The sequence below is a fragment of the Orcinus orca genome, chromosome 10, assembly GCF_937001465.1.
Source record: "Orcinus orca chromosome 10, mOrcOrc1.1, whole genome shotgun sequence".
Classification (NCBI taxonomy): domain Eukaryota; kingdom Metazoa; phylum Chordata; class Mammalia; order Artiodactyla; family Delphinidae; genus Orcinus; species Orcinus orca.
Genome location: NC_064568.1, coordinates 26,014,347 through 26,039,777, shown reverse-complemented (window position 1 = coordinate 26,039,777; position 25,431 = coordinate 26,014,347). Strand labels below are relative to the sequence as shown.

General features: G+C 41.6%; 3 protein-coding genes and 1 long non-coding RNA gene across 4 annotated transcripts in view; 3 read left to right on the top strand and 1 right to left on the bottom strand.

Moving 5' to 3' along the window:
- Positions 1–3,357, top strand: part of C10H3orf49 (chromosome 10 C3orf49 homolog) — a 43,326-nt gene extending 39,969 nt beyond the window's left edge. The window contains exons 4-5 of the mRNA XM_049693763.1: positions 2,616–2,694; positions 3,206–3,357. Of these exons, the coding sequence (XP_049549720.1) occupies positions 2,616–2,694; positions 3,206–3,261 (135 nt within the window). The 3' untranslated portion in view covers positions 3,262–3,357. The remainder of the gene's footprint in view (positions 1–2,615; positions 2,695–3,205) is intronic.
- THOC7 (THO complex subunit 7) lies at positions 506–21,501 on the bottom strand. Its single transcript, XM_049693762.1, has 8 exons — positions 21,339–21,501; positions 8,013–8,130; positions 6,904–7,031; positions 6,521–6,607; positions 3,049–3,106; positions 2,225–2,291; positions 2,069–2,138; positions 506–1,369 (listed from the first exon to the last, which is right to left on the bottom strand). The coding sequence occupies exons 1-8, from the start codon at positions 21,355–21,357 to the stop codon at positions 1,302–1,304; spliced, it is 615 nt and encodes a 204-aa protein (XP_049549719.1). The 5' UTR covers positions 21,358–21,501; the 3' UTR covers positions 506–1,301.
- LOC125960327 (uncharacterized) lies at positions 7,776–20,341 on the top strand. Its single transcript, XR_007469911.1, has 5 exons — positions 7,776–7,913; positions 14,445–14,539; positions 15,357–15,402; positions 17,030–17,172; positions 19,960–20,341. It is a non-coding gene; the product is annotated as an uncharacterized LOC125960327 (long non-coding RNA).
- Positions 21,502–21,613: 112 nt separating the features above from the next.
- Positions 21,614–25,431, top strand: part of ATXN7 (ataxin 7) — a 128,855-nt gene continuing 125,037 nt past the window's right edge. The window contains 1 exon segment of the mRNA XM_033424772.2: positions 21,614–21,733. The gene's annotated coding sequence lies outside the window, so the exon portion shown is untranslated.

The following is a 25,431-nucleotide window of genomic DNA, read 5'->3' as shown; positions in this document are numbered from 1 at the left end:
AATTCTGAGTCAATATAAGCAAATTTTTGCTTCATAATTCTTACTAATAATGGAAAATAGAAATATTTATCAGGGAATAGCAATTCTGCAAAGAAATTTCTCCCATGAAATTTGCCAGATGAAATTAGAGGAAGCACTTAAAAGTATTTTGACACTGTCACTGTGTCTACTATTGAGCTAACTTTAAACTTTCGTTTTTAAAGATACGAGTTTGTATCAAAATTACAAAAATGTAGCATTATTAAGGTATGATTCATGCAAAATGCCATGTTTCTGCACTAAAATAAATGGATAAGTATAGACCCTAACAAGTATTAGCCATGTAATTCAATACTTAAGACAATTGTAAGTGATTCAGACCTGGCTTAATTTTTTAAAAAGATCATGAAATCCTTTTTGCACGACTCTTGAAAATGACTCCTACAGAACAAAACGATAGAGAGAAAACATTTCAACAAAACATTTAACAACCACATTGCTCAAGTATTAAGGACAGAGATCTAGAAAGTTTTGCATATTGATTTACTTTGCATCTTGTAATTACCTGTGATATCAGTGATTCTTAATATCATGGAACCTCTCCCACAATAAGCATACACCACAAACATTTTGTACATAATTTCACAAGTTCACAGCCCTCCTGAGAGCCTATTCATGGACCTCATTTTCAAAAGTGGTAACGATTTCCAGAAATCAACTAATTTTCTCAGGTACATCCTAGAAATGCCACCTTCTCACTATCTTCCACTTATTTTGTGAGCAAATCAATGTTACCAGTTAAAAATTACCTAGAATACCAATGAGCACTAACATATCTGGCTTGAAAATATTTCATTAAACATTTTTGCATGTTGCTTCCTATCTTTTAAGTATAAGAAAGGCATTTCAGGGCTTCCCTGGTGGCGCAGTGGTTGAGAGTCCGCCTGATGATGCAGGGGACACGGGTTCGTGCCCCAGTCCAGGAAGATCCCACATGCCGCGGAGCGGCTGGGCCTGTGAGCCATGGCCGCTGGGCCTGCGCATCTGGAGCCTGTGCTCCGCAACGGGAGAGGCCACAACAGTGAGAGGCCCACGTACCGCAAAAAAAAAAAAAAAAAAAAAAGGCATTTCAATTAAAACAAATATATAATGAAGTCATCTCCCTTTGTGTGAAGAAATGTGAATGAACTGTGAATTGAAATTTAACAGCAACGTAGTTCACTACCAAAACTTTATATGTCTCAAGAGCACAACCAATTTTGAACACACTAAGATCATGTTGCTACTTCAATATTCTTGGGAATGGTGAGTGATTAGCTGGTCTATGGTTTAGGATCAGTTTCCATGCTTGTTTCTTGAGCTTCTTCTACCTCTGAGAGCTTTTCATCATCTGCAATTGAGAAAGAAACATAAAACTTTAATCAAATTTGCTTAAATTATATGTTTAATGAATACATGAAAACACTTTTATCCTTTATTAGCGAATATATTTAAACCAAAAATGGCAAAATGGCAGCCTATGACTGTAATTGACCCACACAAGTGGGTTTGGTTTTAAAAGTCTTGTTTTGGTTGTTGTTATTAGTTGAATCAAAATGCAAATTTTATGTGATAGACTTCAGCTAAAAAAAAAACAATCTAGGTCTTAGGCTTTTTTGCAAACAATCAGAAGATCAGGTTACATAAAACTTGGCTTTAGTCAATACAAAGAGCAAGTCCCCAGGTCCCCAAAGCACCTAGTTCATTGAGAATGCAAATGTGTTTATGCATTGATTATTTCATTCACTTATTGCCTGCCTGGGTCCTGAATTGTTACTTTATAGCAATATACTACAGTAAACCAAGAACAATTCCAAGTCTATCATGCTTAAATTTCTCTTAATTTACAAACCACTAGACAGGTATTCAAATCGTACATATTCAGGCTTTTCTGCATATAATCAGAAAGATGAACAACATGAGTACCTTCTAATGTCATCCAGCTACACTCCTGTTCTGAAACTGAAGGTGCACTCTCTATTTTAGAAGACATGCCTCTGATCACTTAAAAATCTTCATAGACATTCATTTTGTGACTCTTGTTACTTACTTTCCAGTGTTTGCTGAAGTTCGTGGATGGTACTAAGAAGAACGTGAAACTGTTTCCTTCTCAATTCTAGCTGTGTTAATAAGAAAAAAAATTAATACACATTGATCTATAAACCTATACAGAACACAAAGGCTAACATATATCACATGCAAATACCTTATCTTCAACACTTTCTTTAATATGTGAAAGATGCTCTAATTCTTTTCCCAGAGCCTCTAGTTCCCTGAAAAAAATAAAATAGTGTTATATTTTGCTAATTGGGGGAAGAGAATTCATAATTAATATCTAACTTTTTAGTTAGTAAATAGTATTTATTTAAAAAATAAAAGATAAGGAGTTATAATACTCCATTATGATGAGACTTTTAAAACTAAGGGTGATTTCTTCTAAATATGCACTAATTTTCATTAAAATTAAATTTTAGGTAACTTTTAAAGTATAGAAAAACTTGATAATAGGATATCAAACCCCAAGAGTTGGTAACTTTTAACATTTTGTCATAATTATTTCAAGTCTTTTTTTTTTTTTTTTTTTTGGTAAATTGCAGGTTAACTTGAAATACCCTTTGAACTTTACCCCTAGTCCTCTGAACCAGGCCTTTTTCTCCTCCTCTACTCCCCATTCAGGTAATCACTATATCATTCTAATCCTTTTTTATACATATATTTGTATCTCTAAATAACATACAGTATAAGTATATAATACTTGGGGGGCCCTAACTTTTATAAATGGGTATTATTCTGTATGTATTTCCGAAACTTAGGAATAATTTAAAATTCATTGTATATGTCTTCTGTTTTTCTTTCACTAATTGTTTTTGAGATCTGTGTTTAAAAAGTGTTTATCTAGTTAATTCTTTTTATTGAAGATCGGGCTCCTCCTTTTGATGATGTACTCCCACAAAAATGGAATGCATAGACTAGTATGTAAACATTTATGGATAAAGATTAGTTCCTTTCAGAGTAAAACTCTGAACTTACTTTAATGTCTCATGCCTGTCTGGATGACGCTGGATCACTTTTGCCAATGCATCATATTCTGAAAGATATAAAAATGTTTACTAAAATAAGGTTTTTTGAACCTTGTTATCAAACCAAAATGTCTAACATCACAGAGCTCTCCTAATCACTTTCTTAGTACATAAAGAAGTGGAAACACTGAAGGATGGACAGAGTATCGTCAGTTTCTCTTGATTCAATTATAATTTCAAGGATACATGACTTCAGAAGTATTCCAAACAAGGATTTTACCTCCACTGTTTTTCCATTTACCTATGCCTGGGCAGAATACAAGAGGCTAGCATAAACGTAAGTGAACTTAAGTCATTGATCATCAAGTGAACTGATTCTGAAGAGGATCTTATTCCCTATTTGCCCATCAAATAGAAGATCAGCAAGGTGTATATATCTATGTATCTATCTCCTACCATTAATTTCAGATCTTAGACAACAGAAAATTATACTTCTCACTCATTTCAAAGGTAAAGATCTCATAAACTTAGAAATGATTTATAGTTCAGGAACTTTGTTTCTGCTCCACTGAGAACTCCAAGATAAGTCATGTATCTCCTGTTAAGTTTTCCTATGAAATGATATGTGGCACATTTATTTAAAAGTCTCTTTAATCAATAAAAATACTGTAAATTGACATTAATTCTTAAGTAAGTTGGTATATCCTACTCTAAATTGGCCACTGCAACCTGACCACATGCATTTTAGACTGAATTCAAAAAACACCTTTTAAAAATAAGGAATTAGGAGCTTCCCTGGTGGCACAGTGGTTGAGAGTCCGCCTGCCGATGCAGGGGACATGGGTTCGTGCCCCGGTCCGGGAAGATCCCACATGCCGCGGAGCGGTTGGGCCCGTGAGCCATGGCCGCTGAGCCTGCGCGTCCGGGGCCTGTGCTCCGCAACGGGAGAGGCCACAACAGTGAGAGGCCCGTATACCGCAAAAATAAATAAATAAAAATAAGGAATTAGGAATTAAATATCATCTTAATTGGCTCATTAAAAAGTAAAATTCAAGAGTCATGTACCACAGGGCTTCCCTGGTGGCGCAGTGGTTGAAAATCTGCCTGCCAATGCAGGGGACATGGGTTCGAGCCCTGGTCTGGGAAGATCCCATGTGCCGTGGAGCAACTGGGCCCATGAGCCACAGCTGCTGAGCCTGCGCGTCTGGAAGCCTGTGCTCTGCAGCAGGAGAGGCCACAATAGTGAGAGGCCCACGCACCGCAGTGAAGAGTGGCCCCCGCTTGCCGCAACTAGAGAAAGCCCTCGCACAGAAACGAAGACCCAACACAGCCAAAAAAAAAAAGAGTCATGTACCACAATGTTCATTGCAGCTCTATTTACAGTAGCCAGGATATGGAAGCAACCTAAGTGTCCATCGACAGATGAATGGATAAAGAAGATGTGGCACATATGGAATATTACTCAGCCATAAAAAGAAATAAAATTGAGTTATTTCTAGTGAGGTGGATGGCCCTAGAGTAGTAGTGAGGTGTAGTGAGGTGGATGGCCCTAGAGTGTGTCATACAGAGTGAAGTAAGAAAGAGAAAAACAAATACCGTATGCTAGCACATATATATAGAATCTAAAAAAAAAAGGTTCTGAAAAACCTAGGGTCAGGACAGGAATAAAGAGGCAGACGTAGAGAATGGATTCAAGGACACAGGGAGGGGGAAGGGTAAGCTGGGACGAAGTGAGAGACTGGCATGGACATATATACACTACCAAATGTAAAATACATAGCTAGTGGGAAACAGCCACATAGCACAGGGAGATCAGCTCGGTGCTTTGTGACCACCTAGAGGGGTGGGATAGGGAGGGTGGGAGGCAGATGCAAGTTGGAGGAGATATGGGGATATATGTATATGTATAGCTGATTCACTGGGTTATAAAGCAGAAACTAACACACCATTATAAAGCAATTATACTCCAATAAAGATGTTAAAGAAAAAAACAAACTTAAAAAATGCAAAAAAAAAGTAAAATTCATTGTTTTGGCAATCAGTGTATTAATTCGATATAAGTGTGATATAAGTGTGTGTTTTTTTTTTTTTTTTTTTTTTTTTTTGCGGTACACGAGCCTCTCACTGTTGTGGCCTCTCCCTTTGCGGAGCACAGGCTCCGGACGCGCAGGCTCAGCGGCCATGGCTCATGGGCCCAGCAGCTCCGCGGCATGTGGGATCTTCCCAGACCCGGGCACGAACCCGTGTCCTCTGCATTGGCAGGCGGACTCTCAACCACTGCGCCACCAGGGAAGTCCATAAGTGTGATTTTTAATAAAAAATTTTTTGGATTACAGTGTAAAAAAAAGAAAAAAAACACAAAAGAACCCTAAGTCATAAAACCCCCACAACTCCAAAATAACCATTAACATTTTCTATATCCTTCTAGTTTTTTTTTTTGCGGTACGCGGGCCTCTCAACTGTTGTGGCCTCTCCCGTTGCGGAGCACAGGCTCCAGACGCGCAGGCTCAGAGGCCATGGCCCACGGGCCTAGCCGCTCCGCGGCATGTGGGATCTTCCTGGACCAGGGCACAAACCGTGTCCCCTGCATCGGCTGGCGGACTCTCAACCACTGCGCCACGAGGGAAGCCTGATATCCTTCTAGTTTTGCATTTATATGTCACAATTGTGACTACACATTATATTTTTTATCTTTCTTTCAATTTACATTATAGGAGGAACAATGCCCCTGCCATTAAAATTATTTTGAAATAGTTGTTATAGACTAAAATAAGACAGACGCTAAATAAAAACAAGAGATCAGAACAAAGCTAAGCTTTATCCTCTTATTAGAAATTTAGGCAGCTTGTAAATGTTTGCTTCCATTGTGCTTAATAGTGGCACAGTGGTTACGAATCCGCCTGCCAATGTAGAAGACACGGGTTCGAGCCCTGGTCCGGGAAGATCCCACATGCCGTGGTGCACCACAACCCCCGTGTGCCTAGAGCCTGTGCTCCACAACAAGAGAAGCCACCGCAAGGAGAAGCCCAGGCGCAGCAGCAAAGACCCAATGCAGCCATATATAAATTTATATATAAAAAAAAAATTCACGGGCTTAAATTCTTTTCTGTTTTTTGAAAGTAGTTCCATTAAACAAACAAAAAAACAACAAACAAAACCCTAAATAAATTACCTTTGCTCATTAACCGTAACACTATTTAAGCAAAGGGATCTGAGTACAGTAAAAAAAAAAAAAAACAAATAAAAGAAATACTTGTTTAATCAATACAGTCCAACAACAACAAAAATTTTTTTCAGCATTACCTTCCTTCTCTGCTATTTTAAAGAATAATATAGTTTTAAAGAATTAAGTTTGACTCATAATTCTTTTTTATAATTCAGGTTGATTCTAGCTGAAGGTTTTCCCTCACAATGTCAAAAACTGCATGAAAATACTAATCAGTAAGAAAGTATTTGCACACTAAATCCCACAAAACCCTTACCTTGGCGATTTTTTCGTATTCGTTTTGCTTGAAGAATTTGCTTTTTGCACTCAGCAATTTTTTCATGTGCTCCAGCAATGCTACATTCTATATAAAAGGTTATTTTTTTTAAAGATAGTTATAACAACAGGCATAATCTCCACCCATTTTCAATTTTAAAATATGTTTGTAAATTAAGTTTCATTGCTAATAAAATAGATGCTGGCATTTAAAAAATAGCTGTAACTCAAAGTATTACATATCATTTTAGAAAACATTCTTTCAATTAATGTTGTTATTGTTATTATTTTACCACTAACCAAAGAAAAATGTTAGCAGATATTATTTCCCTTAGACCATAAAAATTACAATTACAGATAGAAACAACAATTAAGCTTCCTTACCTATTTCTTTGTAAATTTTTTCATAATTTTCCATTTCTCTGAGATTCATATCATATACCAGCAAAGTTTTGCCCATTGAAAATTCACATTGGGACAGTGTGCTCAGCATACGTTGGTACTGGCTGTATCTAACAAAAAAAAGAGAGAAAAAGAAAAAAGATTTTTGTGGATTTCCAGTTGAAGTATTATAATACAGGCACAGATTTGCCAAGTAAATTATACCAAGTTCTGAGAGAATAATTTTCTTTATTTAAAAAAAAAATTAGAATATCTGTCCCTTATGTTTTCTTTTTCCAAATGTGGTTTAGTTGAATATATAAACTGTATCAGTTACAAATGCAAAGACGGGACTGTAGATCTTAGCAATATAAGCTTAATTCAAACAACTATTTGTTGAATTTTGTTTAAAATCCTTTTTAAAATGTTTTAAGATGGTTTTTATCTTCACAATTCTGTTCTCATAATTTTTTCACTCTATACAATTATTTATGTGAAAAGCTAGTTCAAATGATGAAAAAAAATTTAAGTTAAAAAAATTATCAAAAATATAAAACCTTGCAGCAACTTTTATTAGTATGTTAAAAAAAGAAAATTTCATTTAGATATTTTCTTACTAAACACTCATCTGCTTTTAAAAGTGACCAAAGTAATGAGTCTGAATTTCACCTTCATTTCTTACCACTATGCCTTCTGCACATTTTTTTTTTTTTTTTTTTTTTTTTCAGTACGCGGGCTTCTCACGGTTGTGGCCTCTCCCGCTGCGGAGCACAGGCTCCGGATGCACAGGCTCAGCAGCCATGGCTCACGGGCCTAGCCGCTCCGTGGCATGTGGGATCTTCCCGGACTGGGGCACGAACCCGTGTCCCCTGCATCGGCAGGCAGACTCTCAACCACTGCGCCACCAGGGAAGCCCGTTCTGCACATTTTAATAAACATAAAGCAGGCCTCTGAAGAGAAGGCCAGAAAAGTCTACTCTGGATTAACAGAGTTGACTCCATTGGACATTTAAGGTGAGTGAAAATCTGAAATATTAACAGGACTGTATATATGGTCTAAAAAAAAAAATCACACCAGGACATTAGTATAGAAACAACAGCAAAATGAAATACCCCTCTTCCTGGGATCCAGAGTTGCACCATTTAATGAAACTTTTCACTAGCAGATTAATTCTCCGATCATCCCCAGCACCATCTCCATCAATTAGGAGACGCTTCCGTATGACTTCGTCTGGAGGAAAGAACAATGTGAATTAAAATGACTGTCTGGCTCTTGTTAACTTTCGGGGAAAATAACCAATACCATTACTTATTCATTAATCCAAAAGAAAATTATTGAAATGTAAATGTACTTAATGCCACTGTACATTTAAAATTGTTAAATTTTGTTAGGTTTTACTATCATATATATATGGAAAGTTATTAAGTGTTCGTGTCAGGCACTGTTTTAGGGGCTAGGGTTATAGCAGAAAAAAGCCTTGCCCTCACAGAACTGGCATTCTACTACCGGATTGTTGAGTAGAAATAATTTTCGGGTACTACCAGGGAAATAAGCCAATAATTCTCGGAGAACTTTTTTTTGAAAATCCTGTTCAGACAGAAGGAAGTCTAAAGCATTCATGTCTCTGACTAGTGTGAGGTACTGGTAAAAGGAAAACAGAGAAAAGAAGATTTAAAAGATGTATTGGCAGAATAGGAAAAGAGAATGAGATGGGTCAGAGAAAAAGGAATAGGTTTTTTTTTTTTTTTTTTTTTTTTTTTTGCGGTACGCGGGCCTCTCAGTGTTGGGGCCTCTCCCGTTGCGGAGCACAGGCTCTGGACGCGCAGGCTCAGCGGCCATGGCTCATGGGCCCAGCCGCTCCGCAGCACGTGGGATCATCCCGGACGGGGGCACGAACCCGTGTCCCCTGCATCGGCAGGAGGACTCTCAACCACTGCGCCACCAGGGAAGCCCTGTTTTTTTTTTTTTAAGTGTAATTTTAAAAATAAATTTATTTTATTTATTCATTTTTGGCTGCGTTGGGTCTTCGTTGCTGCACAAGGGCTTTCTCTAGCTGAGGCAAGCGCGGGCTACTCTTGGTTGCGGCGCGCGAGCTTCTCATTGCGGTGGCTTCTCTTGCTGCGGAGCACAGGCTCTAGGCGTGCGGGCTTCAGTACTTATGGCACACGGGCTCAGTAGTTGTGGCACACGGGCTATAGAGCGCGGGCTCAGTAGTTGTTGCGCACGGGCTTAGGTGCTCGGTGGCATGTGGGATCTTCCCGGTCCAGGGCTCTGAACCCATGTCCCCTGCATTGGCAGGCAGATTCTTAACCACTGCACTACCAGGGAAGTCCCCCAAAAAGTGTAATTTAGTTATTATATCTGTAATGTTTCTTTCCCCATGAGGACTTTTTTTTTTAATAAGTCTGTCTCACTTTTGTTCCAAGGAAAAGAAAAAAGAGAAAAAGGAATAGAAAAGCAGTGCAGATGATAATGATGAGTAACAGGTGGGGCCCCAAAGGGTCTGCCTGGCAGCCCTGACCTAGTGTTCTTCCTGGACAAGATAGTGCTGGATCATAACAAGAGAAACGCAAATTGAAACCACAATAAGGTATCACTTTAATCTATCATATTGGCAAAGATCAAAGACCTGATAATCAGTGATGGCAAAGGTGTTGAGAAATCGCACTTACGCACACTGATGGAATGCAAACTGGTACACTCTTTGCAGGGCAGCTGGCCAATAATACAATATTCAAAACGCACATACCTTTCTGACCCCATTATTCCAGTTCTAGGAATTCATCCTATAGATACATGTGCACCCATGCACAAAGATAAATGTAAAGGGACATTCTTAACAGTGCTGCTTGTGGTAGAAAGATTGCAAACCTAAACACTCACCAGTAAGAGACTGGGTAAATTATGAAACATTCATTAAATGTAATAATATGCAGCCAAAAGAATAGTGTGGATGTATATACTGATATCAAAAAAATCTCCTTAGATATGTTAAATAAAATGAAAACAAAACAGGTGCAGAGAAACAGTTTGCTGCCATTTGTGTAGAAAAGGAGGAGGCCATGTGTGTATATGTGCGCCCATCACATATATGTTTGTGTATTCAGAGAATATCTTTGGAAGAATCCACAAGAAACTGGTAACAGTGGCTGTTTCTGGTGAGAGGGATTACAGATATAGGATGAGAAGGGATTTAATTTTTATATGACTTTGTAGGATTTGTTTTCTTACCATGTGCGTGAATCTAAAAAAAATAATTTTTAAAGTGTGAATAATTCCTGGAGAGCCTGCAGGATGAATACAGAAAAATCTTTAAACAATAGTTCCTGTGTGTAGGCAGAAGTATTTCTGAGCGCAGGTGCAACAGAGATAAACTTTGGAAGGCAGATGGCTCCAGTTTTAAAATCTATTCTGTGACATCAGATAAACATTTTTAGAATTAGGTATTGTTCTCAGAGTCACGGCTTTGACAGATGGCTCAAGCTACAGATTCATCAAGTGTTTTAATTTTACACTTTAAAATATAAACTAATGCTTTCCGTATTTAACCACCAACAATGTTATTTGAGGAGACTAAGGACAAAACACAGTCCCTGAAGAGATTAAAATGCAGAAAATGAAATTGATTTTCTAAAATCACAAATGTTTTAACTTTGTTAAAAGTAAACATTCAGTGGGTGAGCAATCCAGTGGTCAATTGAGGCTCTTTAGTTTCTTTTTGATCTCCTCATCTCTAATCTTCCAAGCCCCCAAGAAACCCCATCTTCCTCTCAGATACCCAGGCACCCTACTTTATTGAGGACCAGGGATTTCAAATGTAAATGAATTCAGGGAATAGGGAGTAAGGAAATTGAGGAGTAAGTACCTAAAAGGGTACACTATTACCAAAGCTGGCTCTTCAAGAGATTTGTAAAGTTTGGTGACTAACTAAAAATGTTTCAAATACATTTTGTGATCTTGTCAGTACTTAAGATCTGAGCACTTTTTATATATGTATGTAATATCCTAATTACAGATTTTTTTTTTTTTTTTTTGCAATACGCGGGCCTCTCACTGTTGTGGCCTCTCCCGTTGCGGAGCACACGCGCAGGCTTAGCGGCCATGGCTCACGGTCCCAGCCGCTCCGCGGCATGTGGGATCTTCCCGGACCGGGGCACGAACCCGCGTCCCCTGCATTGGCAGGCGGATTCTCAACCACTGCGCCACCAGGGAAGCCCATAATTACAGAAAATTTTGAAAAATGTTTAAAGCATTGTACAGGCCAAATAAACTTGGGAAAAAGGTTTGTCAGGGCCCACCCTATGTCTTGTTCATTCTGTTTGCTCTCCAGCCTCTCACACTGTGTCTTTACATTTCTGATGCTCAATAAAGATTTTTAAATTGGATTTGTGGTGCCTGCCTGGGACCATCTGCCCTCCAAAGAGTTTGTCTCAATAAAACACTAACAAGGACTAGCAGCAACCATCTTATTTTCAGGTCCATAGCAGAGATTTCCCTTCTTGTACAAAAGACACAAATATTTGATCAATGAGCAGATGTGTCCGTAGGTACCGGACTAAGTTCTGAGGACATGAAGTAAAGACCTGAGCTCCTTCACTCTAGTTGGAGAAGTAACACCCATATGAATACACACACACACACACACACACACAGAGGAAGCTGGGATTGTTAAATGAGTGACACACACAGCAGGAGATTAAGAGGAGAGCTTCCTTTAGCTTGGGGGGAACAGGGAAAGAGGATTTTGAGCTGCTCTTTTGATACTTGAAAACCATCAGTCAAAAAAGCCAAAAGGCATTTTAACAGTATCTATCGAAATTTCAAATAATATGGCCTCTTTGACCCAAAAATCCTAGATATACTTGCCTATATGCAATATGACATGTTCATCAACAGGGGGTTAGATAAATTTCAACATAAGAATATGATGGAATACTAAGAAGCGATAAAAAACAAAGAATGAGGAAACATCTGTGTACTGGGAGAGAGAGAGACCACTTAATACAACTTGTTAAAAGTGTAAGGTGAAGAATCATATTTATGGCATGCTTCTTTTCATATAAAAATGGGGGGAAATAAGTATATTCACGTGTTTATATTCACATAGATATCCTGGAATGCTATACAAGAAGCTAATAAAAGGGGTTACCAAGGAATTGGGGCAGTATCAGTTGGGGAGCTGGAGGACAGGCTGGAAGATGGGCAAATATTTTTTTATATTATTTGATTTTTGAACCATATAGGTACTCAAAATCTGTTAGCTGTTGTTTGAAAAAGAAAGCAAGCTATAATTGTGGTGATGGTATCATAGGTGTTTATATATGCCCAAACACATCAAATTGTACACAATACGCGTAGTTCTTTGTGTATCAATTATACCTCAATAGAAGTGTTAGAAACAAAGAAAGCAAGCTAAAGTTGTTTCCCTACTCCCCATCCCCACCCACCCCCAGCAGGCAGGGAGAAAGCTGTGAGCTAAGGCAGAGGTGTGGAATGCAAGGCTGGATCTGGCTGTGAGTACTCTAGGACAATAGGGAGGCTGGATGTGTGTGAAGACAGATATCATCATCGAGACCCAAGTTCATAAAGGCAGTTAGAGGTCAGATTATGGGAGTCCACACTAGTAAATGCCATCCTGGTAGACTTGGACCTTCCTGGAAGGCAACAAGTTGGAGTTGCTGAAGATTCATGGCTGGACTTTCTAGGAGGATCAAGTTGAGGGCAGAGTGTACAAAATGGAACGCAGCTGTGAAGCACCTAGGAGGCTACCAAAGCATAGGCAGTAGGAGCTAAAATGCCATGAATTAAAGCAGAGATTAGAATCGCAGGTCCCGGAAGGCAAATTACGAAAGGCAGGGGCCAGGGCCAACACTGGCCGACACAGCACAAGGAGAAGTGCAGTCTGATGAGTTCTGGTGAGGGGGGGGATTCGCTGTCCAGGCATTCACGGATCTTTCTCCTACGTCAGTCCTATCCCTCTTTTGTCTACAGAGCATTTCTTCACAGCCAGACCCTGGGCCAGAAGTCAAAACCTGGGTCCAACGTTCTGGTTAGTCCACAGTGTTTACTTTGTGTTTGTGACCAACTTTTAACTTCACCTCTAAAAATGGGAATAAAACTATCCACTTCATAGGACTGCTGTGAAACTTTATGGAAATAAAAGTGTACAGAGGAGCATGATGCCTGTTCATTGTAGGAAAGAAAAAAAGGAAAAAAAAAGTTATTCTTATCTTCATGCTAAATTTAATTCACAATTTAATGTTAAAAAGTGAGTATATGTTGGAGATACATCTATAGATACATCTATATACCCATGTAGATATATATTAGGCATACAAAGTTTTGTCCAGTTATGATTTCTCACAAATTTGCTTGTCTCAAGCTTTGTACTGTAAGGTCATGATATTTCTAGCTTAAACTGCATAGGCAGTTGCTACCTAGGAAATTCTCTGGGGATGAGGATGATTGAAATAACATACATAAAGTACAGAGCACAGCTCCAACAGCAACAAAGTAAAACCAAAGGGTAAGTTGCCAGTTTGAAAACAGCCTCTGTTCTTTTTAAAGATGGCCAGCTGCTGACAGTTCCCAGCGTGTATGATACCAGCATTGTTATTTTTAATGGTACCTCCTCAATTAGCTCTAGATTGAACACACCTAAACATGTTGTTTACTATATACATTGACTTCATAAATTGTTATCATGCTGAAACTCTCTGTAAGCAATCTGGATGCTAATATTAATCCTGGCGGGCCTTGGCCCACCTGTAAAAATGGTGAAGATGGCTTAGAAACTATTTCAGTGATGTTATCAACATCATTCCTCAGTTGTCCCAATTACTTTCTTAACTGACCACGAGGATCAAAACCATGTGGGAAAAGCCTTGAAACCAAAATACCTAACATCTGCTCTGAGAGTGGTGGTTTTCCACCTAATTTTAGGCTCGTAGGAAGATTTCCTACTGGATTCAGTTGTATGTGTGCCATAATTATATCTACAAAATGTCTGCCATTCAAAAATCATTTTCAAATCAGTTATGACACATGCATGGCGACAAGCAAATATTTACTCAAAAAACTGGGATGTATTTTAGACCCTTTCCTGTCTTATATGCCACTTTCTACCTAGAAGAAGTATGTCAAGAAGTCCTTTTAAAGGGTTAGATTTTAATGCCCGATTTTCCATAAACAGGCTGGAAGAAATGACTGCTTTACAGTCACTAAACCAACTCTCCATTTCCAAGCCTCTGGATGGATGACACAAACATCTTAGGAATTTTCTCATTTTAGTGTTGAAAGGACAATCTCTCCTAAACCCAGACTAACACGGCTTTCAAAACCCCTAATTGTTATTCCCTCAAAGTGGCTATTGAAACCTTGATTACAAAACAAGTTTTCATACCCTCTTGGAGCAAATACTGAACAAAGGAAAGAGAAGAACAATTTGGAAGATAATGGTGGGCCAAGTTCCAAAACACTTACTTTAGGGACATGTCAAGGCTTGACAACCAGTGATAAGAGCCTGTTATGTAACTTCCTCCTAGGGCTAAGCTACCGCTAAGCGTGCCTGCCGATCTGCTAGACCGCACAGCTCCCGATCTCACCTGCTTTCAAGAAATAGCAATTCTGTGATCTAACAGTGAGGATAAGCATTTCCTTTCTGAAGGCAGTTTAGCAAGAAATTCTGCAGGCACACAAGCACACCACTGGCTTTTTCTTGGTGTTCCTAAACACTCTGGATCCAAACTGAAAACCACAGGAAGGGATAACGAGATAAGATTACACAGGAAAAAACAGCTAGCTACTAGGAAACCAATGAGGCAATATGTATTTTAATTAAGAATACATATACCCTTGACCTGTCTTCTAGAAATGATTCCCACAAGTGTACAAAGACAACTATGCATATATCTCCAGTCATACTATTTGTAAGAGTAAAAAACAGAAAATAAAAAAAAAATGTTTACAAGGGGCTTAATTAAAATATATATATAACAGAATATCACAAAATAAGGTAGAAAAAGCTCCAAAAGAACTCAAAGATGTATCATTGATTATGGAAGTATAGTTCAAAAGAGCACATAAACGTTTGTGTAAAACTTTATACATGCATACCGGCACACCAACTAACATATACATAATGCTTATAATATGCTAAGTTATCCTCACAAAAGCCCTATAAAGTGGATATTACCCCTATTTACCAATGAAGGCACTGAAAGTTACTTGAAGGAGTAAAGCTGGGACTCAAACTCAGGAGTTTGACGCCCGAGGTGTTTTTTGCCTTTTATGGCATTTAAAAACCATTCTGGAAGGGTACACAAAAAAACACCTTACACTAATTACCTCTGGGAAGTGGGATTAGCAGTGGAAGGTGAAGAGGGGAAGGTTTTCACTTGTCGCTTGGTGCATTTCTTCTTGAATTTCCTAACGTGTATTATTTGTCTTCCTCACAGTATCAACAGTTGTTATCTGGATAGAGAGCTTATTGGTCATTTTGAGGTATTTTTCTTCACTTTTTTTGAAGTAAAAATTCTCATCAGTGTTCTTTAATAAATCTATGCTGTGTTAACAAGATAAAAGAAAACTGGCTTGACTTGACCTATTAACTAGAGGAGAGACTAAGGCCATGTAAAAACAACGTGTGTGTAGATTCCTCTTAAGAGTCATCACTAGATCACCATCGCTTACGGGTTATTAAGCTGAATTACATATATTCCATTGTGTTGGATTCCTCCTGGTAAAATAACACCTAGCCCCTCCTTTCAAGGAGCTTAAAATCATTAAAACAACTTTTAAGGCCAACAATGTTAAGACACAAAGAAGTCAGGTGGAAAGAATAAATAAGATGGTTTGATTCTTCCATGTAAATATGGATCTCTCGGGAGACACTTAGGCCCAGTCTAAATAAATTGCTGATACCAAAGTAAATTACATAAACCAAAATTAAATTAAACATTAAAAAAAGAAAAGCAAAAAAATGAATGTTGAAGGCCTTTGTTTTTCTCTAGATTTATTTAAATGTTTATAGAGTATGGCCCTAATAAAGTCAAGGTTGAAACTCCAATCTTGCTTTGAGATACCTTTTATCTTGGCTAAAGAAGTATTGTTTTATATTTGAACTGCTTCAGAAACCCCTGTGCTGGGACCACAGACGAGGGCAAAAAGTGGTCAAATCCATTGGCACTAGTGAAAAAAAAAGCCAAGCAAACTCCTTGGCCACAAATGTCTAATTAACTTTAGATCAGCAATTGAGATTGGAATAGCGGCAGCAGCAGACACTTAGCGTTTGTACACTCCTTTATTTGATGACCATAACTCTTGTTTGTTTCCTTTCACTCTGAAAAGTGTCCTCGTTTGGACAATCAATTAAATGGTCACTCAACTTCGAAGTGCTTTACATATGTTAATCACGCTTCATCCTTGAAAACACCCTATAAAGTATGTATTATTGTCTTCCTTTTACAGATGAGTAGTGTCACCTCTGGAGTCAGAGGAATATATACACAATTACATTATTAGAAAAGCCATAGTGCCATTCCATTATTCTGTCATATTGTTCATGGGCATGTTAAAAACCATTATTTCAAGTTTTAACAAGCATATTATCCATGCATGACACTTTCTAATTTAATAAACAACAACAAAAAAACACTGTCAAAACCAACAAGCTCTATGAAATGGAGTGTACAGCCACATCCTGCTCCCACGCCCCTTCTCATCTCCCATCTGTGGCTCTGGCATATCAAGATATACACCTAATGTTCTCTGTACTGAAAAAAGTGCTTCTGAAACACCTTCTATCAGAGTACTAACACTGTTTAACACCCTTTAAATTAACACATACAAAATACAAACTGTGAACATAGTTTAAATTAACAAAAACAACATCTAAACTGTTTTCCAGTTAGCCAGAATGCTGGGGTGGCAACAGAGGAGAGTGGCTTTGCCAATAACTAGCTATATGACAGTAAGCCACTAACTTCCCAGGACTTCCACTTGTCCATCTAAAGGCAACGGTATTGGTGATAATATTTATAGTTCAGTATCTATAGGTAACAAGATAGCGTCTCTCTCCTTCTCTTTGAGGAGGGCAGTTCCTCCAATTAACCAATGTGTCCTTGTACAGGAAATAAAGAGGTTCTCCTCCAAAGGCTCCTAGTCCAATTGGATATGCAAACCCAGATGTAAGGACTACACAAAGGCACAGCACCTTGCCAGGCACTCAAACTTGGAAGAGGACATCAGCCCTCCTCTAGTCTCCAGAGACAGGTATTGGAACTTCTTCAAGACCTTTTCAGGAGGATGATAGAAATATGGAGGCCACCCACTCCTCAGTCCTCTCCACTGTCATGTCATCATCCTAATCCAAGCCCACCTTGGAGTACTTCTCGTTGGCCTCCCTGTTTCCATTCTTGCCTTCCTAGAATCCATTCTCTACACAGAAACCCAGAATGATGCAAAAGATGTATTGTATCACTAACTCTTCTGCTTGAAACCCTCCGATCACTTCCGAGTGCCCACAGAAGACAACCTGATCTCCTTTCCATGGCTTGCAAGGCTCTGTTTATTTCTCTGACCTCCTTTTGCATCCCACCCGTCCTGGTCCACCTGGATCCAGCCCCAGTGGCCTTCCCCATCTTCCTTAAACGGCGCAGAGCTTGTCTGCACCTCAGGCCTTTGCACTAGTTGTTGCCTCTATCTGGAATACTTTCCTTGGCTCTTCACGCAGTGGACCCCTTCAGGTCTTAGCGTAAACATCACTTATCAGAGGTCACACCTGAGCACCTGATTTTAACCTAACTCTCCACAGCCCTCCCCCATTACTCTCTTATTCCATCTAGTTCATTCTCAGAACCAAATTATGCTCTTTCTCAGAAATTATCTTACTTACTTGATTGCATGCTGTTGCTTCCCTCCCCCAAGTAAGAGTCGGGTCTTCCTCTATACAGTCTATTGTTATAACCAGCACTGTGCTTGGGAGGCATGCAATAGATATTTACATTATGTATCACGCACTCCTGCTTGAGTCTTACCAAAAGCTCAGCTGAAGAAAATCAAGTTTACCGAGATTACCTAAAGAAGTTGTGGCTTGTCCTTTCCTCTATGGTCTAGATAATTCTTAAAACAAAAAAAGCCCAAAAACCTTGCTCTGAAGTAAGGCAGACCAGCAGAGCTCTTCACCTAAACCACATGGTCTATCTGCTTTGGAATGCCTTTCTAAGTTGTGATTTAGCCTTCTTTGACCTAGTAAGGCATGTGCTAAGAAACAGGTTTATGATCCTCAGTGCTGAAAAGAGGTTAAGGATATGACACTGGCTTTTGTTTATGAGGACCCTAAAGAGCAGCTTATTTTTTAGTGTTTAAATTAAAAAAAATAAAATAAAATAAAAAAAAACAAAAAACCCCACTGCTTGTCCTGGGTATCTAATGTTGCCTTCCTGCTCTCATGAACACTATATCACAGGATGGCCTAGGTCCTGCCTCTTGGTATGGACAGCTAGGGAAACAAGTCACTTGCACCTTTAATTAACATACAGATTTGACCCCCTGATTACAAGGATCACCCCACTTCTAACTTCCTCTTGTTTTTACTAGTCTTGATCTTCTTTTGGCCTTGTTTCCTCATCCATTTATTTTAACGTTTTCTCATTATAATGAGCTGCTTTAAATATTTTCTGGAATATGCCATATAAGTAAATTAAGTATTAAGGGCTAGAGCAGAAATATACATAAGATAATATGGTTAATAGGTTAACCTACTGAAAGATCAACTGGTTAAGAGCAGAGAATATTTGATGTGAGTCCTGAAGAATAAATGGGTGGTCACCAGGCAGAAAAGGCAGGGAGTGGCAACCTGCACAGATAAAAGAGAGGGAGAAGGCACAGTCCTCATCAGAGGAAAGTGGAGGAGAGGCAAGTAAACCAACTCTTACATTTAATAGTATTTACTGAACATTACTATGTATCAGATGCAGTGCAAAGCACTTCACAACTTTTAGTGCATCTAATTCTCAAAACCAGCCTATGAGGTAGACTGTATTATTATCCCCATTTACAAGGAATGAAAGTAAGGCTCAAAGAGGTTAATTAACCTGCACAAGGTCAGACTGCTTTTAAGTGGCAGAGTGAGGATTCTGATGGCCTCTTTGGATGTAGGGAGTATTTGACTGCAATCAGTGCATTTACTAGAACTAATCTTCCCTCTCCATTTCCCTTCTGACAAAACCTCTCTCTCCCCTGCCGTTGTCTACTTCAATGAATAGAGAAGTTTCCAATCAGAAACCAGGGATAGTCCTCGGCCCTTCCCCTCATATCCATTCGCTCTCCTGACATTTGACCTCATAAATTTCTCTCCCACCTGTCTACTTCTCTGCAGTCCCTCTTGGTCCCAGCCTCTATCATCTCTCACTAGGACCAGGGCAGCTGTAGCTGAGAGACAGGATGCACAAGGGGGAAGAGGAAGAACTCTGAGCCAGATTGCTTGATGTGGAGCTCAGGCTCTATAACTTGCTACCTGTGCAACCTGGGGCAAGTTACTTCACCTCGTTGTGTCCCAGTGTCGTCTGTAAAGTGGGGATAATAATTAGAACATGCTTGACATACTAACATACTATATAGATGTTAGAAAGGAGAGAGGCCACTTAACTCCTCACTTTCCCTTCCCCTCATCACATAGTAGAGTGTGGTGGTTGTTTTTGATGCAAATCTGATAACATCCCACCAATGCTAAAAAAAACTTTTAATGGTTTCCCACTCCCCTCAAAAATTTCTGGCTCATAACTTTCTAACTTCTAACCAATACTTACTATCTTTGAGTTCTTCCAATGCTTTGTGGCCTTTGCACAAGTAGTTCTCCACCTGGCATACCAATCCAACTACATCTAGTTATCCTTCAAAAAACGGGATTAAGAGTAACTTTTTCAGGGAGGCTTTCTGATCTCTGAGAATGGATAAGCAATCTTTGTTACATGCTTCTACGGTTCCGAACCTTGAACTTCCTCTGTAGTAACGTTTGCCACCGTGAAAACTAATTATCTCCTGTGTTTTTCCCACCAGACTGTGACCTCAGAGGAGGAAAAGGTCTTGCCTGTTGGTTCTGGGCTGTTAAGCCCAAGGCCTAGCTCAGGTGGGATAAATATCTACTGAATAAATGAAACTGGAATGAAGCGAAGTTTTAACTGGACCTTGAAGAGACTTCACTTCATTACTCCTCATCATGATCACAAATTTGGGCCTGTTACTCTTCCCCCCAGTGGCCTGGTCCTTCAAGGTGGAAACTCTGTCTACCTCCCACTCTTCAGAAATGGCCTCTCTATAGGCATCTAAGGTTACTGGCCACTCTTTCTTCAAATAGACCCTGCACCCCTAGGTCCCCCTTCCCAAATGTCAAAGGACTTCCTTACTCCTTAACTGGATACCTTCTTAGATTCTCCCTCCAGTTGCCCATCATGCTTGTCCACCTTCCCCAAGGTGTCACTCTATTTCTGCTCTCAATCTGTAGACCACCCCCTGGGCCCCTCCTTACATGGAGGGACCTCCTAAACTATCCTCACAACTTTCCCGAAACCCAGCCCCTGCCTCTCCCCCGACTCCATTCCAGCAGACAAACCACCCTCCCCAAGACATACAAAGGAATCTTCTAGTGTCCTGATCTACCCTAGGTGGCCCCATCCCTATACTGGCTCCTCTTAATACCCCAGGCACAGTCCCTGGCTGTCCTCCGGACACCCCGTCCACATCTACTCTTTTTAGATACTGTCCCCAGCTCCCTCTCGCTACCCCCAAGCCAGGACTAGTTCTCAGGCCTCAGTGCAATCCACCCCATGGTCTGGGGGACCTTCCCAATCCGTCCAGAGGACTCCTCCAGGTGTCACCCTCTGTGCGCTGACACCCCTGGTACTATTGTCCCGGGACTCCCTTCTTTCCGACTTGGCCCGAAACTCTCGGCCCATCCCCGGAGTTCCCACTCTCTTTCAGCTCTCCAAAGGTCCTCCGGACCCCCGGCTGCAAGGCCTCCACCCCTTCCTCCCCTTCGCCGCTCCTCGGGCCCCATCACCCCCACTCAGTGCTCCCTCACCACATCCTCCGACAGCCTGGACCCCTTCCGGGTACCATCCGCCAGCGCATAGCTGCCGGCCTCCCCGGGCCCCCACGTGTGCTCCCGGCCCCTCGACGATCCTCCCAGCGTACCCTCCCCACGCCCCGCGCGGCCTCGGGAGAGCGGGCCTCGGAGTTCGCGGGGCTCCGAGGAGAGGCCCAAGGGCTCGGGGGAAGCGGCCGGGAAAGCCCGGGTCTCCGAGGGGCCCGATCGGGGAGGCCAAGGGGCTCCCGAAAGCGGCAGGGGAGGCCGGGGGTCTCGGGGGAGGCGGCGGCGGGGGCCGGGGAGGCCGCGCGGCCCCGGGGATTGGGCCGGAGCGGCAGCGAGCGGGCCTCACCGTCAGTCACGGCTCCCATGGCGTGCGCGGCGGCGGCGGCGGCGGCGGCGGCGGCGGCGCAAGCTGAGGCGGCGGTTGGCGGCGGCGGAGGTCAAACTCCCACAATGCAGCCGGGTAAACAGCCATGGAGGAGGAGGCGGCGGCGCCCGCGGCCGCCCGCTCCGCCGCCTGAGCCGCGCCGCGCCGCCGCCGCCGCCGCCGCCGCGGGACCTGCGCTCTGCGCGCTCCCCGAACTCCCCGGGGGCGGCCGCGGCCGGCGCGTGTGGGGCGAAGCCAGGCGGGCGGTGGCGGCGGCCCCGGTGCAGCCCCGGCCTCTGCCGCCCCCCCCCCGCCCCCCGCTGCCCCCGTCCGGCCCACGCCCAGAGGCCGCCCCGGAGGCCTCCGCCAAACGCCAGGTGAGCTCGCCTGGGCGCCGCCGGGGCGGCGGGGGCTACGCGGGGTCCAAGCCCCCCGCGCCTCCCGGGGGACGGCCACCGCGGCCCCGCCGCCCCATTCCCGCTACGGCTGCTAGTGGTGGGCTCGCTCTCCTGGGGGGGGGCGGAGGGGGCGCCCTGCCCGCCTGAGCACGGGAGTCGGGGGAGCCAGGGCACAGAGGGGGCGCGGCGTGAGGGTCCCCGCGAAGTTGGCGCCCACGCGCGCCTGGGCGGGTCTTGCCCGCGGACACTTGCGCGGGGCGCGGCCGGCGAGCGAAAAAGGCCCCGGGTTCCAGGTGGCGCGGTTCCGGCCCCGGCGGCCGCCCCCTTCCCCTCGGGGCTCGGGCGGGTGCTGGGAAAGGGGGCCCGAGACATTTAGCGAGCTGCGGGCGGAGTTCGCGCAGCTACTGGGAGCCGGCTGCCGGGCGTCCTCCCTGGGCGCTGGAATCCCCGTCGATGACCGGGATGGGGTGCTCTTATTTATTTTTCTCTGTGATTTTCAAAAACTGCCCCCATCTTAAGGGGAAGTCGCAAGTGACGGGAGAGGGAGGTGCTCGATGAGAAACGATGCCTAGTGTGTAGAGTTACACATTTCTGGAGCACACTGCTGGTGATACTGGTGTCTTTTCCCAAAAGTCACTTTGATTCAACTTCGATGGGTTTCTCGCAAATGGCAACATTTCGATGGTGAGGGGCGAGAGGAAAAGAGCCGCAGCAGTCCGGCTGATTTGATCTCCAGTGGGATCGATTCAGTGAGCTGCAAGAAGCGGGTCTGAGTTTTCAACCCAGGTTTGATATTCTGTTGAGTTACTTTCCAATATTTCTGCCCCCCAGGTACCTCGCTTCTTCATATTAGGGATGAAGCAATTATCGAGTATGGATTTGGTTGTTTCAGTTTCCTTAAGCAAATTGGGTTCATTCTCCCGGTTTTCTCTTAGTTGTAGAGGAAGAGCTGTATATGCAAATGTATGACAGTGAAGGGTGTATCACCTCTAGTGAGAAATCAGTATGCATGGAATTTTATTCGTATATATGACGTCTAAACTTCAGTAATGCTCTTCAACAGTTCTCTAAAGAGTTAGCACCTTTGACTTTTAGCACAAAGGCAAAAAAAAAATTTTTACCTTGAGTGAATATTTTGAGGTATAACTTGCCCTCCCCCACCGTGGGAAATCTCTCCTGGTTTTGAAAAAATATTGGCCTAAATGCTGACTGTGCATGGGTTTGGGATCCTGTGCATTTTCTTGGTTTAGAGGCAGAGAAGACACTCTAACCAAAAGATGAATTACTTTAAATCTTAAGTACTACATATTGTAAGTTGAAGTGTCAGTTGACTGTCTATCCCAAGTGGCATTTTGGAGGGGATCGTTGTTGCTTAAAAGATAATAGTCAAAAAAAAAAAAAGTAATAGTCAAGTGGTGAAAGGGTGTTCTTTTTAAGTTACTTGTTACTTGGCTGTATCATCATAATACTGATTTGGAAACAGTATCTAATGACTTAAAATAATCTTTAATGTTGTTGATGGGAAAGTATCACTGCTCCCTGTAACTTAAATTTTCATGAGGCAGGCTATCCGTCATTCGTAGATGGAGTCCTGGCGAAATGCTTATAAGTTCATTTTGTATTTTGTTGGGCAGTGCCAGGAATTTTCTGAAGTAATAAGACCAAGAGAGATTAAAAAGACTTTAAAGTTTGAGGTATACCTGAAAATAAACATTTCTGAACATTCTTACCTCAAGTGGTGGGAAACACAGCAAAATTTGAGCCTTTCTGAACTTGAAAAAATCTGCTTTGTCAGCCGCATAACTGGCAATTGCATTGACACAGATTTTTTGTACTGAACATTTAAGCACTCTTTTAATTGACTTTTCTCCATCTCATATATAGTGAGAGAACATCTTTTAATAAATCTTACAAGTGGTTTTCTTTTATACAGTTTATTATATATTCACATGTTCATGAATGTTAAAGTAGAAGAGACTCAAGCTCTATGCCATACTAACATTTCTTCCTTTCCTAGGGAAATCTCTGTGAGCAGAAAGAAGTAGCAGATTTTAAACTCTAAGAAAACTGATTTGGACTTTGCACATGTATGACTTTAGGTTTGGTGATTTACTCAAGTCATTATATTTGTTCTTTGAGAGTATGAGAGTCTAGTTAAGGAAGTTTCTTTGAGTATTTATTTAATATTAGCCTCTGAAACTATAAAAGATGATGAGAGCTAGCTCTATGGTCTTTACCTTGGTTCTGTAAAACAGGCATTTCGTAATATGCTTTTAGAGCTAGGATTATTTTGGCGGTCTGTGGACCTCAAGGAGTCATGAGTGGGCCTCAGGAGATTCCTGCACTCCCTATGGTTGTGACCTAATCTTTTTTGTGTATGTGTATTTTTCTGGGGAGGGGTCTATAGTTTTATAGGAGAGGTCCTGGGCCCCCCTAATAAGAGATATATGTTTTTATTAAATAAAATGGGAGTTAGAATAATAAGAGAAAAAAAATAAGAAAAAGTATATCTTTGTGCTCAGTACTTGCCTTTTAAAGTTGTCTTAACCTTGTCATGTGGTCTTAAGGGTGCAAAAGCACTGCCATTTTGTTCCCACAGCAAACTGTTGTCTGTCAGTTGATAAGCCATGCATACACATAAAGGGCTTGACATGCTGGCCCTAGGTGCATTGTGGCTGTTTCTCAATTATACTTAAAAATTTAGACCGAATACATTGATGGTCGATAGGCAGAGGCTTGAGCTTGACAACCAGTTCTTGGAGTGAATGGTTCATTCAGTTCCACTCTCTACTGCTCTCCAGCAAAGATTCTGGAAGAAGTGAATTGTATTTTCCTTTCTTTGAACATTGAAGGAAGAGAGGATATTATGAGTGAAGAGAGAGATGAATAAAATGCTCATGGCCATAAAAATAAACTTGCTTCCGGTATTCCTGTGGTCTTTCCCTTCCCTCTCATTTATTCCTGGTGAGCATTCTTGCCCTTTGCTTTCAAGTTGGAGAGTGGTTAGGAACACAGGCTTTAGACTCAAACCTGGATTTGATTCCCATTTCCTGAGCCAGCCAGCCAGCCTCTCAGAGTCTAGAAAAGATGACCATTAAATGAGATAAGAAAAGCAAAAGGCTTTGCTCAGTCATAGGCCCCTAGTAAGTGCTCAAAGGTGGTAGCCCTTTTGAGGATGGTTTTATCCTTGTCTGTAGAAGGAGATAGCTCATACGTTCTTTCAAAGAGAAAACCTTTAATCATACTCATTCCCACATAAACCTTCTGGGACCATCCTGCTTTCAATTCAGAAAAGCCTTTCACATCTTTCTGGTTATCATGGGTAGGTACCCCAGTATCTATAGGTCCTATTAGACCTGTCTACTGTTCTTAACAATGGGGTTGCATTCTCTGTTAGGCTGGCAGGCTATGTCTAAATCCTGGGTATGTCAGAGCCAAACTAATAAGCATGCACCAAGGTTGAGAGCTGTGAACCATTCAAAAACGACTTGATTTTTATGGCCTAGAACAGAGATCAGCAAACTTTCTGTAAAGGATGAGGTAGTAAATGTTTTCAACTGCGCTGGCCACCCAGGTCCCCGTCACACCGTCCACCTCTGTCAGTGCATGGAGAAAGCAGCCATAGACAAAAGTGAGCTGGCATGGCTGCATGCCAGTAAAACTTTGTGGACACTGAT

Coding starts and splice junctions, on each gene's coding strand:
- THOC7 (XM_049693762.1), bottom strand. Junction 7,032..8,012: donor TCTGGATCCCAGGAAGAGGG/GTATTTCATTTT, acceptor TTTTTTTGTTAG/ATACAGCCAGTACCAACGTA. Junction 2,292..3,048: donor GACAGGCATGAGACATTAAA/GTAAGTTCAGAG, acceptor TATTTTTTTCAG/GGAACTAGAGGCTCTGGGAA.